The sequence below is a fragment of the Oryzias latipes genome, chromosome 15, assembly GCF_053564925.1.
Source record: "Oryzias latipes strain Hd-rR chromosome 15, Olatipes_Hd-rR_3.1".
NCBI classification, from domain to species: Eukaryota; Metazoa; Chordata; class Actinopteri; order Beloniformes; family Adrianichthyidae; genus Oryzias; species Oryzias latipes.
The window spans coordinates 26,776,749-26,789,189 of NC_136251.1; the positions used below are offsets into that span (position 1 = coordinate 26,776,749).

Below are 12,441 nucleotides of genomic sequence, written 5' to 3' on the forward strand. Positions count from 1 at the left end.
TGATGCACATTTGGTGTGAAAGTAGCATTATATTAATCTTGATATTGATTTTTTGGTAGTTTAACAAGCTTTTGTTTTACACAAGTAAGAATAACTGTGTATAACTGCCACAGCTTTCCATTGGTAGATTGACTCTCAGCTCTTTTAGTTGCATCCTCACTGTTAACCAAAATACATGTTTTCAAAACAAAAACTGAATTTTTGTAATTGAGTGCATTGTTGATTTTATTCTGGCAAGTAAAAGCCAAGTTTTATTTTATTTTGGTAGTAAAGTCATTTAATGGTATTTTTTTATAGTTTCGAAAAATGTCAGTTTTATTCTAAGTGAATAAAACTAAAGTCAAGAAAAGTGACAAAAAAGGTGTTATTCTGTCATCTGGGACACCACTAGCAACCCTGACATAGCTCATTTTTTTCATCAGTAGAATAGAAAAAGTCACATTTACACAATTTCTAAAAAAAAATGTAACCTAGTTTTCTCACCTGTTCTACATTTTTGCAGTCTCGTCTTATTCTTGTTCTTTTTAAGAGTATCCACAGAGGCTGACTTTTTTAAAGTAGCAAACTATGCGGAACAGACACGACAGTCAATATTTTAAATGACAAACAAAAAATTCTCACCAAATTCCTTGGTGGGAAAAGTTCTGAATTGACCCTGTAATATCTGCTATGTTATAGGAAGTGAGATTAGGCAGGCTCATGTTTTTGGCACTAGCAATAACTGTAACCAAACACCCATCAAAAGAGCTGGCAGTACCACACCACCCCATTGGCAAAGTAGAAAGATGATAAAGTTTTATTAGATCTTAGAGTTTATCAGATATTCTCCTTAGTGTTCTTGATATTGATCTTGGTCAATTAAATCTACTGTCGGAAAGGCAGTTTCACTTTGTTTTCCAATATTTTTTAATTTTCTTTTATGCTGTTGGGCTGCACAGTGGAATAGTAGTTAGCACTCTCGCTTCACTGCAAGACGGCATTGGTTCAAATCCTGGCTGGGACTTTTATTTGTGTAGTTTTCATGTTCTCTTTGTTTTCTCCGGCTTCCTCCCACAGTCCAAAAAAATGCTACATAGGTTATTTGGTGACATAAAAGCCTCTTTTCCACTAAGCTGTCTGTCCAGTCTAGTACAGACTTGTTTAGACAGGTCAAGGCAACTGAAGTGAGCGTTTCCAGGTTTCAGGTGAGTTGGTATGTCACGGGGGAAGGCTAACAACAACAACAATGGAGGTCATCCAGCAGCTCATTTTTTTCTGTTTGGATTTTGGCACTTTGTATATACAAGTCATTTAATTTGGTTTAAGAGAAGATTGCGGGCAGCGAAAAAGAATGCTTTCTTGGTGCTTTGTTTTGTCATAATGACTTTCAGCCAATCAACGGGTTTTAACTGTAGCTCTGCACTAAGCGGTCTGTTCCATTTTTCTATGGACCTATTACCTAAAATGGTATGGTTTAGTTCACATTAATGGGTCCATTTTATAATGGCAACATTGAAAGTACCGGATCAGACAGTGCCGTACCGCTCAGTGGAAATTAGGCATTTTTTTCAAGACTGGCAGTGGACCAAATGAAGTGGACTTGGACAAACAGACTTTTCCAGTTTGAATTCATCCTAAATTGCCCCTAGTGTGTGTGTTTGTGAGTGTGTGGCCCTGCAATATAGTGACTTGTTCGGATTGTACCCTGCCTATGTCCAACAGTAGCTGGGTTTGCTCCAACAGCCATGATCCACTGGGTTCTAAAGATGGATAGATATTTTATGGAGTTAAGCTTTATAGCTTTATAGGAGTTAAGCTTTATTGCTTAAAATCTGAAATTAATTTTGTGTCTGCAGAGAAGTGAATGCTGACATCCCAGGTATACTGTCTGAAGTATTGTAACATACCCAGCTTTTAATCAAAACCCGTCATTTAGTTTGCTGCTTGATAATAGGGAACTCATGATAAAAAATGGTCATTTTCAGCATAAGAGCGTGCAAACCAAAAATAACAGAAAGATACTTTTTTTAGCTGAGGTTGCATCAGCAGCTTAAGAAAATTATTTTTCATGAATGATAGTATACACAAGAAAAATAACTCACTTCAACCTGTTTGTATTTCATACAATAAATCTGAAATATGATTTTCTTACCTACATTTTTGTCACTAAGCCATTAAAAAACAAAAAAAGGAAAAGAAGTAAAATAGGCTGCAATGTGTGCTATGCATCAAGTCATTTCTTTTAGATATATGCTGCATGACATGCCATTTAGGACACAAGCGAGAGAACGTCATTAGTCACTGAATTCTGAGGTTGTCTAAAATTAACTCAGAGCAGGGGTGACTTGCTCTGCTCTCCTCTTGTAGCTATTACTTAATTCAACAAGATGTGAGGACAAAGCTGGCACCAAGCAAAGCTGCTGTAGCAATTCACATTCACCGACTTTGTTAGCATGTAAACAACCTCCGGACACTGTCTGCAGGCTAGGAAATAGCCTTGCAAAGCACATCATTGGATGAGTGTTCAAACTTTGTTCAACTAGAAACTTGAGTCAGCGGAAATGATATGAAAGGCAGCTGCTACTACTTAAAGAGAAAAAAATACTGAGAAATAAGCTAGAGCAGTGAAAATGCAGTACAAAACCAAGAGCAATACTTGACCGAGCCGCATCTATTGTGGGAAGAGTTTGGCACAATGCGTCAAGATGCTTGGCCATCTTCACACGCGATAAAATGTTCCAGGTTTCTCATTTCAGGGTTAATTAGCAATTAGCAAGGTCAGCCTTGAGCTTGATTGTTGGTCACAGCTCACATGTGGTGATATCGTTAGGTGAATCAAGTTTTCGGAGTCAAAAAAATTTCAATGAGGAATAAATGAATGAATGCATGCGTTAATGAATGAATCATCACATTCTTTTGTCTCAAGAGATTGGCCAAATTATCTTTAATAGCAAACTCAACAAAGCTGATTCTATGTCATGTCAGCAAGAGCGGTGGGGGCGGGGGCTTTTTTTAACGTAGCTGTTCCTGATGGGAAAACCAAATGAGAATGAGGTCTCAGAAATAGGATCATTTTGTTACAGTGCCCAAAGAGACAACTAACATTTCAGTGGATTACTTAAACACCTGTACATTAACATAAAAAAATGGCAGATGTGTCAAACTGGGGTGCCAGGTGCAGACAAGGCTGTTCAAGCCATGTTAATAACTTCACATTAGCTTGAAGCAGCACTGTGTCACTTCTGCAAACAAGAGATTTCCCAATTAGCCCAACTTTTAACATTTTAAATAAACCCCAGGCTTACAGTGTAAAGCACACATCACATGTTAGGGCTTAATTTAAAATCCGGGATTGAAGCATTATTTGGGAACTGACTTCAACTTTTATATCAGACACCTGTGTTACCCTCACATAAACAATTAGGGAAATACTCTACCATTACTGATATTTAACAAACGCTATCAAATGTATTAAGTTTTCTGTTAATTCTGTGTGACCCCCTGCTCCTCCATAATGTGTGGGTAATTTATTACAATAGCAGAGGTGAACTTGGATAAAAGCATGTACTGCATTTTTAATGGATTTGCAGAAGGAGATGACATTTGTTAATAACAGCTTTGACTCTGTAAAATAGATATAGACATAAGTGCATGTATTGATAATGTGTCTGTGGTAAAAATAAACATCCAACTGTATTTCCTTACTTCTATTTGAGATTTTTTGACAGTAAAAAAAAATGACATAGAAACAAAATAAATGGTAAATGACTTGTATAGTGCTTTTCTGCCTTCCTTGAAGGCCCAAAGTGCTTTACAGTGAAGGTCCTATTCACACACTGATGGGAGCTCCACTGCCTTACATTGGCACCAACGTAACCACCAGGAGTAATGTGGGGTTCAGTGTCTTGCCCAAGGACACTTCAACACATGTGTGGGTAAGGCATGAATCAAACCTGCAATCCTCCTAATAAGGGTCGACCGCTCTACCTCTGCACTACATCCACCCCTAAGTCAACAGCATGCTCCACAAGACTTAGTAATTTAGTGTTGAAATATAATTACTCTTTAAGATGTTTTTAAAATCTAAATATGATGACTTTGGTTAAACATATCAGTCAAAAGAGTTAAAGTATGTGTCTTTTTAACTTTTGCCGAAGAAGAAAAGAAAAGAAAGGTCAAGGATAAGGTTCATTTATCTTTTAAACCTGTTTTGTCTCTTTTGGGGTCACTGGACTCCCAGAGCCTATCTTGTGGGCGAAGGCAGGGGACACCCTGGACAGGTCGCCAGTCTGTTGCAGGGCTACAAATCACACACTCATGCACACTCATATTCACACCTAAGGACAATTTAGAGTAATCAGTTAACCTATGAAGCATGTTTTTACCATATGTCATTCAAAAGATTGAAGCAACTTGAGTTTGTTTACCTGCAAAGTCTCGGTTAATTATTCAGTGTCCTGTGCTTGGGAACTGTCAAGGTTGGCCTCCACAGCTGGAAATGTACAGTTAGCTCATAGACATGGAAAACTGGATGAAAAATCTCCAATATCACCCATTTGGTTTTGAAAGGAAAATATGAAACCTGCAGGGGGACAAGCACATTTACCAGTTTGCTCCATCCACCTATAGCATGTTCCAAAAAAGGCAATTGGGTGGGAAGAATGTGCATACTTTTATTTTTAGTGTAAAATTAGACATTTCAATCATTGAATAATTGCTCCTTTTGCATTCTGCCCTCCAGTTGTTTTTTTTTTTTTTTTTGAGCAACTGGTACATTTGCAGCATTTGGAGTTTGTATCAGTTACAGGAAGACTAGCCGGGGCTTTGGGTTTGGTGGACTGTCAATTATTCCCATTTGTTCACACATGCTTATTGAATAAAAAAGGGAGCATTTCGGGAGAAAGATTGTTAAATGTAATATAAGCACATGGTAGCTTGTAATTTGGCGCGGGGTGAAAAACTTTCTGTTTTCTGTTTGATAATAAAAAAAAAAAATTGAAAATGTAAAAACATAACTTTTAAACTAACCAGTTTGCCCTCCACCTCTCTTTTGTAACGACTGCTTTTCTTTCAAACAATCAAATTCAGTTGAAGATTTTAAGGCAGATTGGCTAAGGTACAGGTGTTTTTGTAGCAACTAAAAAGAGCTGTGTGATTATGGCTTGTCTAAAGCTCCTTTAGTGATTAGAGTATTGCACCATGCATGCACTCTACTGCAGGAAAGCAATCTCCTATACAGGAGCAACATGTGTGATAAATGCACCTGACGACATAATCCATTCAGCAACAGTGTTAATGAAAGTGCAAAGGGGTAAGTAAAATTGTAATGTTGTGTGCATGCCTGCAACCTGGACTATATGTTAAACAGGACTTAATGGAACATTGTAGATTATTTCAGAGAAAAACACATTCAAATAACATTCATTCAAATATATTTGTAGTTTTTTTTTTTTAACACTATCTCAATGGGCACATTTTTTTTTCAGATTAATAGAATATTTAAAATGATATTTTGCACTGTGGAGGAGAGAGTATCACCACTAATTTTGTTTTGTGGGTAACTTATTTTTTTAACCATTGATAAACCCAGTTTTTATTTTGATTTTATTTTTTAAAAACCTTTTAACAAATTTCCGTTTCTGCAAACAGCGTTTCCTACTATCTGGACCGTTGACTGTATACGAGAACTGGACTGAGTGAGTGTGATATCACCCATAGAAAATAGTTTTCTTATGGTCCCATCAGGAGTGATCACGTTGGAAGTTTACACCCCTACCACTTGAAAGCAGGCTGGTGAAAATGTGTATGTTATAAACTGCCTTACAGCAATCTTTTATGAAGATTGCAATTTTTTTTTATCTATTGCTAGAGGAATATCTGAAGCCAAAACTACCATGTTCTCTGTGTCAATCAAACTTTTCGAACATTTGACATGAGACCACCTACTTTTATGAAGGCTTCTGATTGGCCAGATTTATAACTTGATTAACTACAGAAAACAAATTAGGATTAGCAAGAACAACTGAAAAATGTAATGACTGATTTATAGCCATTTGCTTTTCAATAGAAGTTTATAGGGTTTTTGGCTTCTTGGAACCATTGGGCAATTTCTGTTTGGAACATGAAGGGGGAGGGACCACTCAGTTCAGTTAGAATATACAGTCAATGTTCAGGACATAATTTATAACCTTGTTTTGCTTTGAACACTGCCTAAGACAGTTTGCACTTTTCTTTTATTACTTGAACCTCAACTGCCATATAGCATCCTGCAGCAAAAAAAGGGTCAAGCAGAACTCAGCTCATTTAATGCTGTATTTAGTTATATACTGTGCATTACCATCCCTGCTGAAGGATTAATATGCCAGAATATCTCTCAAGGGAACAGAAGTGCAAACTATTGCCAGAAGCCCCACTGTGAGGAAATCTGCAAAAGCAAAGAATCCTTAGTATGTGTGTCTAGCAGTCTTGTCTCTTTAGTGTCAGAATAGCTGGTACAAAATAAATACTTGTGGTTGGGGCGGCAGTTGAGATCTTTAGCTGAATGCTGAACAAGTGCAGCAAGCTGGCATTGTCATTCTGGAAGCACACTGGAGGTGAACATGAACACACAGCAATGGTTCAAGCTGCTTATATAAATTCTCATTTCATTAATATTATTTCTAAATAATTCACACGCCTCAAAATTCTCAATGCAGTTGACTTGATTTCCAGTTATGCAGTGAAACCTATTAGCCAAAGAAGATCAGCATATACACAGCTGACTTAATTCATTGGCTTGGTGATGTGGCTACGGAGGTCACAAGCAGGTCGTCTTAGTGAGGTTTTCTGTTCTAAAAGCAAGTAAACACAGTTAACTACGACTCTTCCAGCCTACCTTTCTCACAAAAAGTTCCGGTAAAATGTAGCTGACAGTGACAGATAGGCAGAGCTCCCTCGGGCAGCTGCAGCTCATGACACGATCCTCCATTGCGGCACAGACCCTCACGGCAAATCTGAGGTTCATGCAGTGGTTGTTCTGGCGCTTGTGTGGGAGCTGCCATCATTGTTGTGTTGATTGTGTCAGAGGGAGCTGACTGACTTGTCAGAGTTGAGACGCTTTCTGTGGAGGCTTCTGTGGCATGGAGAGAATATCTGGAAAACAAAAGGACGAAATTCTGAATCAATTCTTCTACGGCTAAAGATGGCCCTTTGATTAATGTCAAATAACTGCATCAGTGAATTAAAAATGAAGTTTACAATCCAAAAAACAATGGGGTATTAATTCTCAATGTACACTAGAAAAACTTTAATTAATGTTCAATATTTTAAATTTTTAAAGATTTGGTTTGAGATAAAGCCAAGAAATAAGGAGACAGTACCTGCACTGGTCTATGTTGCTGCCACCAACGGCGTCAGATGCATCAAAGTTCCTCATCCGATTAATTTCAATCACTTCAAGGCAGCCAGTAAAGTTAAAGAGGGGTTTTGCTTTCTTTGAAACGAAAACACATGAAGCTTTGCAGTTAGTTTTTATAAATTGTTCATCTCAAATAAGTTTAAAGTGATTGCCTTTCAAAAATGCATCAATTCAGCTATGATGAAAGCTGAACTCAGTAATTAGAAATGCTTACCTGGCTGGGAAGATAGTTTTGAGGTAAACCTCCGGTGAAGACGTTGTTTGTTTTTTGAATCATGTGTCCCAACCAGTAATTACTTGCTGTGCTTTTAATTTTCTCATTTCCAGAAAGTATTAACTCGGCCTCACAAGGGGTCAGATGTTGTCTAGTGGGAGAACAGGTAAGTGTCAGCTAACATGTACAATACACACAAGCATAAAATAAACCCTCCACAGTGGCTGTCATTTGTTGTAAAAGAAAACATGCAGGTTGAAATGGTCTATCAATCAGCAAGTGTAGCAGATAACTACTTGTGAGGGTTTTTTTTTTTTGTTTCTTGGAAGAAGTACAAGACTACTTCACATTTAGTTAAAAAGGATTACATACACCTTAGCAGGTATGAAGTTTGTACTAGTGTCACATCAAAAAGCAAGTCCATTTTTCAAAGACAAATGATGGATTTTTTTCTGGACTTGTTCTTTAAGAGGAACAGCAAGAGTACATCTAAAACCACTGAAGTCTTGACAATTTTCTTTTTTTACTTTGCTCAATCTTTCAGAAATCGCTGCCCCTGTCCAAACTGCTCCGCCTGACCTCTATTTTGTATTGTGTAGGTGTTTTGTACAGACATCTAAGGTGCCTCTGCAAAACTATTCTGAACCCACCCTACAGCAATTCACAGATTTCAATACTAATATTCCTCTCTGAAACAACAGGGGAGCAGAAATAATTACCTAAGTGCAGATTCTGGTCTAACCGTCTGCAGCTTGAGGGTACTCAGGCTACAGATGCAAAGTCCCCTCTCCAGTGCCTCCTGATTCCCCTTGTTCCCTGATTGGAAGTTAGGAGGTCCATGAAGCAATCTAGTCTGATTTGTTAAGCCTGTGCTTTTCAGGCTGTTGCATATGTCAGCTAAACACTCGGGGCACTAACTCCAAGCTGCTTAAGTCCTTCCTCCAGAGCCAGCGTGAAGAAACGGTTAATTTAGAAGCAGTCTGCCAGAGCAGCCTGGCCAGCAGCCAGAGGGCACTGTGCTCACTGTCCTTGAGAAGTCAGCCCCACTGGGTTGGTATTTAACATATTGAAAAGTGTCTTTGACGGGAAGATACATTAAAAGTCTATAATGGGTTGGGCAGTGACGTTGAAGATGGCTGTGGTGTTGTAGCTCTGGGTCAAACCAGACAAAGATGGACGGACTCGGCCGTCGGACAATTACAAAGAATTTGCTTTGTGAAACCAGAAACCATTATTCCAAACCACCAACCCCCTAGTTATGACAGCTCTCTTTCTTACTGCATGCCTCAGGGGGTTGGAGGAGAACATAATGATTGATTTATACTGCTGTTGTATTTTTCTTGTAGGTAGAAATCAGGGTGGAGCTTTGCAGCCCCTTGAACCTTCCTGGAACCGCTCATATTTGGGCCAGTGCAGCCTTCTGCCAAGAAAACACGGGGCAACCTTCCCGCTGGGCGCTGTTTCAACGGGAAATAATTTGCTTACCTTTGGCAGTATCTTCATTTTCACCTCTTACTTTTTATCTGCATTCTTTCTTCAGACAGAAATGTAAATTTCCTCCTTAATTTGATGAATCTCAAAACATTTCTGCCTAAAAATGTGTTTGAAAAATTGTATACACGCAGGCAGCTTAAGTAATAACTTTCTGTTTTTGAAACTGAGCCACAATTTTTCTTATGTCAGGGCATTATTAGAAGGCTGGCAGGAAGACTGCTCATGGGCTTCGAAACAATATAACTAAAGGGGCCACAGCCCCACTTTAAATCATTTAAACATTGATTTTGTGTTGAGCCCTTGCTTGTTAATCTTTTCCTAATGAAAAACTGCAAATGAAGACTTTAGAAGAGCAATAAAACACAGCCAGTGATCACTTATGCATTTTAACGATCACATTCTGACGTTTGTTTCACTTTCTTTAAAATGTAGGCCCATTTGCCCACTCCTAATAAAATTTAAATTCTCAGCCTGCTGATCCCTGCCAATTACACGGTTTCCCCAAGAGTTAGTTACAACCTTTCTTTAAAAGCAAATGTACCACAGTTAGAGTGAGAGGATAACTAGGGATCTTGCTAATAACACCTGAGGCACTAACACTATTAAAACAAATCTGTTTTTTACCAAGACTTAACGAACTTTCACTGAGCATGCCTAGAATATGTTTACTTGCCTGAAGCAGACACATCACATTTGATCTATATATTAAAAGCTGTAAAAATGCTAGATATTCGTCTCTATTCAAACATTTTTCAACCAAACGAAGCACTCATTTCTTCCATCTGAACCTAAAAAGGAGCCAATTGGAACAATGAATCTGATATAAACTTTTTATTAGGATGACATACCTGATGTGTACAACGTGAACTACACCATCATCAACTTGGGTTACAGTACTCATCCATTTGGCCTCCTCTTCTTCATTGCAGCAAAAGGCATACTGAGACATTCAAGACAATTTTTAAAATAACACTTTTGCCCAAAAACTGTTTAGATTTAATTTAGTCAGACTTTGGTCAACACAAAAACAGGACCAAAATACAGACGTTTCATTTTTTTTCAACCCTTAAACCTTAAAATAAACCTGGAACTGAGCTGTTTTAATAAATAAAGTGTGGCTGGAAATGTACTGCAATATATTCCACTTGACATGACATTAGAAAAGCAAACAAAAAAAAAAACATATAAGCCCCTCTCAACCTTCCGCTGGTGGTTTCTCACCAAAGCTCAAAGTCCTCTATCAGAGGCCTTGGAGCTTGAGGGTCCTGCGCAGTATCTTAGCTGTTCCTAGCACTGCGCTTTTCTGGACTGAGAGGTCTGAGGTCTTTCCAGGTATCTGTTGTAGCCACTCCTCCAGCTAGGGGGTTACTGCCCCGAGTGCTCCATTTACCACAGGCACCACTATCACCTACACTTTCCATGCTTTCTCTAGTTCTACTCTAAATCCCTGGTATTTCTCCGGTTTTTCATGTTCCTTCTTCCTGATGTTTCCATCACTTTGCACTGCCACAACCACCACAAAGGATTTCCTCTGTTCTTTATCCACCACTACAATGTCTGGTTGGTTCACTATTACCAACCTGTCTGGATCTGGAAGTCCCACAGGATCTTTCTCTCTCAATCTGTACCACTTTTGGAGGTGTTTCCCATTTTGACTTTGGGGTTCCTGTATATTATTTTAGCCACTTGATAGTGGTGCTCCATGTATGCTTTTCCTGCCAGAATCTTACACCCTGCAGTTATGTGCTGGATTGTATCAGGCGCCTCTTTGCAAAGTCCCTCAAGGGAGAACAAGCCCGTGCATGGGATCTACCATTGGACCATAACTGAAGTGGCTAATAGCAAGAAGTCATACCAATGGCTAGAAATGGCTGGTGGTCAACAGGACAGCACTGAAGCACTCATCCTGGCAGCTCCAGTTCCAATATTTTAGGAACAGCTAAGACACTGCGCAGTACTCTCAAGCTCCAATTCCTCTAGGACCCGAGCTAGGGTGAGTAACCAACTGCTGAGGGTTTTTTTGTGTGTGTGTTTAACCATAAGGAGTTGTCATGATAAAAAGGGAATTTGAAATAAGTTTGGTCTTTTGTGTAATGTTTTAAACAAGAGCTAATAAATGTTCTAAATTAGCTCAGTGGATTTTGTTCACTGCCAGTTCTAAAAAAAATGTGTTGAAATGAATAGAAAAATCCAACAACTCAACTACAGTTTTTACCTGTAAGATTCCATCCTGGATGAAGAGTTTCATGAAAAAGAAATCACCGTTAACAGGGCCTTGGTCCACATAGAGCAGAGTTCCCAGCGCTGCTGTGGTTTGAAAGCTCACAGTAATGTTGTTGTGAGCACTGAGGTCAATGCCTTTAAACTCAAGGTATGAATTTCCAAAATATTGAATGTAGCTTTTATCTAAGAAATAGAAAACATGTAAAAAAATGTGTTTTAGTGTGAGCAAAAGGGAGAGGCATGAGTTTATGCATCTTTTCCATAAGTTCCACTGAGATTCTTTATTGATCCCTGAAAGACCAGTTTATCCTTTCCTTAGCCTTCCTTTAAGGTGGTTTACGGTGCGGTGGAGGAGTGAACAGCACCAACCAAATTATTAAAGAGTGAGTCACTGGTCTAGCTGACATCTCAGCAGAGTTCTCACCTACATCAGCCTGTGGAGAACCTCATGATAGTTTTCCTACTTTGCAGTTATAATTCTTACTGCACAATATGCTGCTGTACAAAAAAGCACATGTTCTAATAACGCAGAAAACACGTACATTCATTCATTTGAAAGGTCTAGTACAGAGGTCTACAACCTTTAATACTAAAAAGCCTTTTTGGTCAGTTTCCTACCGATGAAAACCCAGCCAGAGCTGCAAAGTCACACCTCACTGTTAAGAAAAATACACTTCATTGATGTTTTTGTGGACATTAAACACCAACTCAGATGAAAATCGTTTTTTTGTATTTTCAGTATGTTCTTGAGACATTTTTCTCATGATGGAGGACATATCTAAAGAAAATTAGGCGTAAAGCTGCATTTATGTGCATTTCTCTATTCAAATTGCTGTGAATCAGGAGCAAATGAAAATATCTAGCTTGAAAAAGCTTGAGCTGTGATGGAGGTGCTACAATCGGCGGGCCACAAACCCCCTGCTACTTTGCAACAACAGTCCCGCCAAAAAAATTTCTCATAAACTCCTGCCGCTCTGCAGAAACTATGTCCTACAAAACTAGGACATAGTTTTTAAAATGTTGTCTAAAAATGGCATAATGACAATTAAATGACCACTGGGAACTCTTTCATAAAAGATCAAAAAATGATCAGAGTGGGACTTTAAGCCATTCATTTATAAAATGTATCATTTAA

General features: G+C 38.5%; 1 protein-coding gene across 4 annotated transcripts in view; it reads right to left on the bottom strand.

Annotated features, from left to right (window-relative positions):
- Window positions 1-12,441, bottom strand: part of eys (EGF-like photoreceptor maintenance factor) — a 242,607-nt gene that overhangs the window by 98,483 nt on the left and 131,683 nt on the right. For all 4 annotated transcript variants that reach the window (XM_078932365.1, XM_023963743.2, XM_078932366.1 and 1 more), the window contains 5 exons: window positions 11,299-11,489; window positions 9,932-10,023; window positions 7,590-7,740; window positions 7,338-7,450; window positions 6,854-7,110 (listed from right to left, as the gene is read on the bottom strand). In XM_078932365.1, the coding sequence (XP_078788491.1) occupies window positions 6,854-7,110; window positions 7,338-7,450; window positions 7,590-7,740; window positions 9,932-10,023; window positions 11,299-11,489 (804 nt within the window). The remainder of the gene's footprint in view (window positions 1-6,853; window positions 7,111-7,337; window positions 7,451-7,589; window positions 7,741-9,931; window positions 10,024-11,298; window positions 11,490-12,441) is intronic.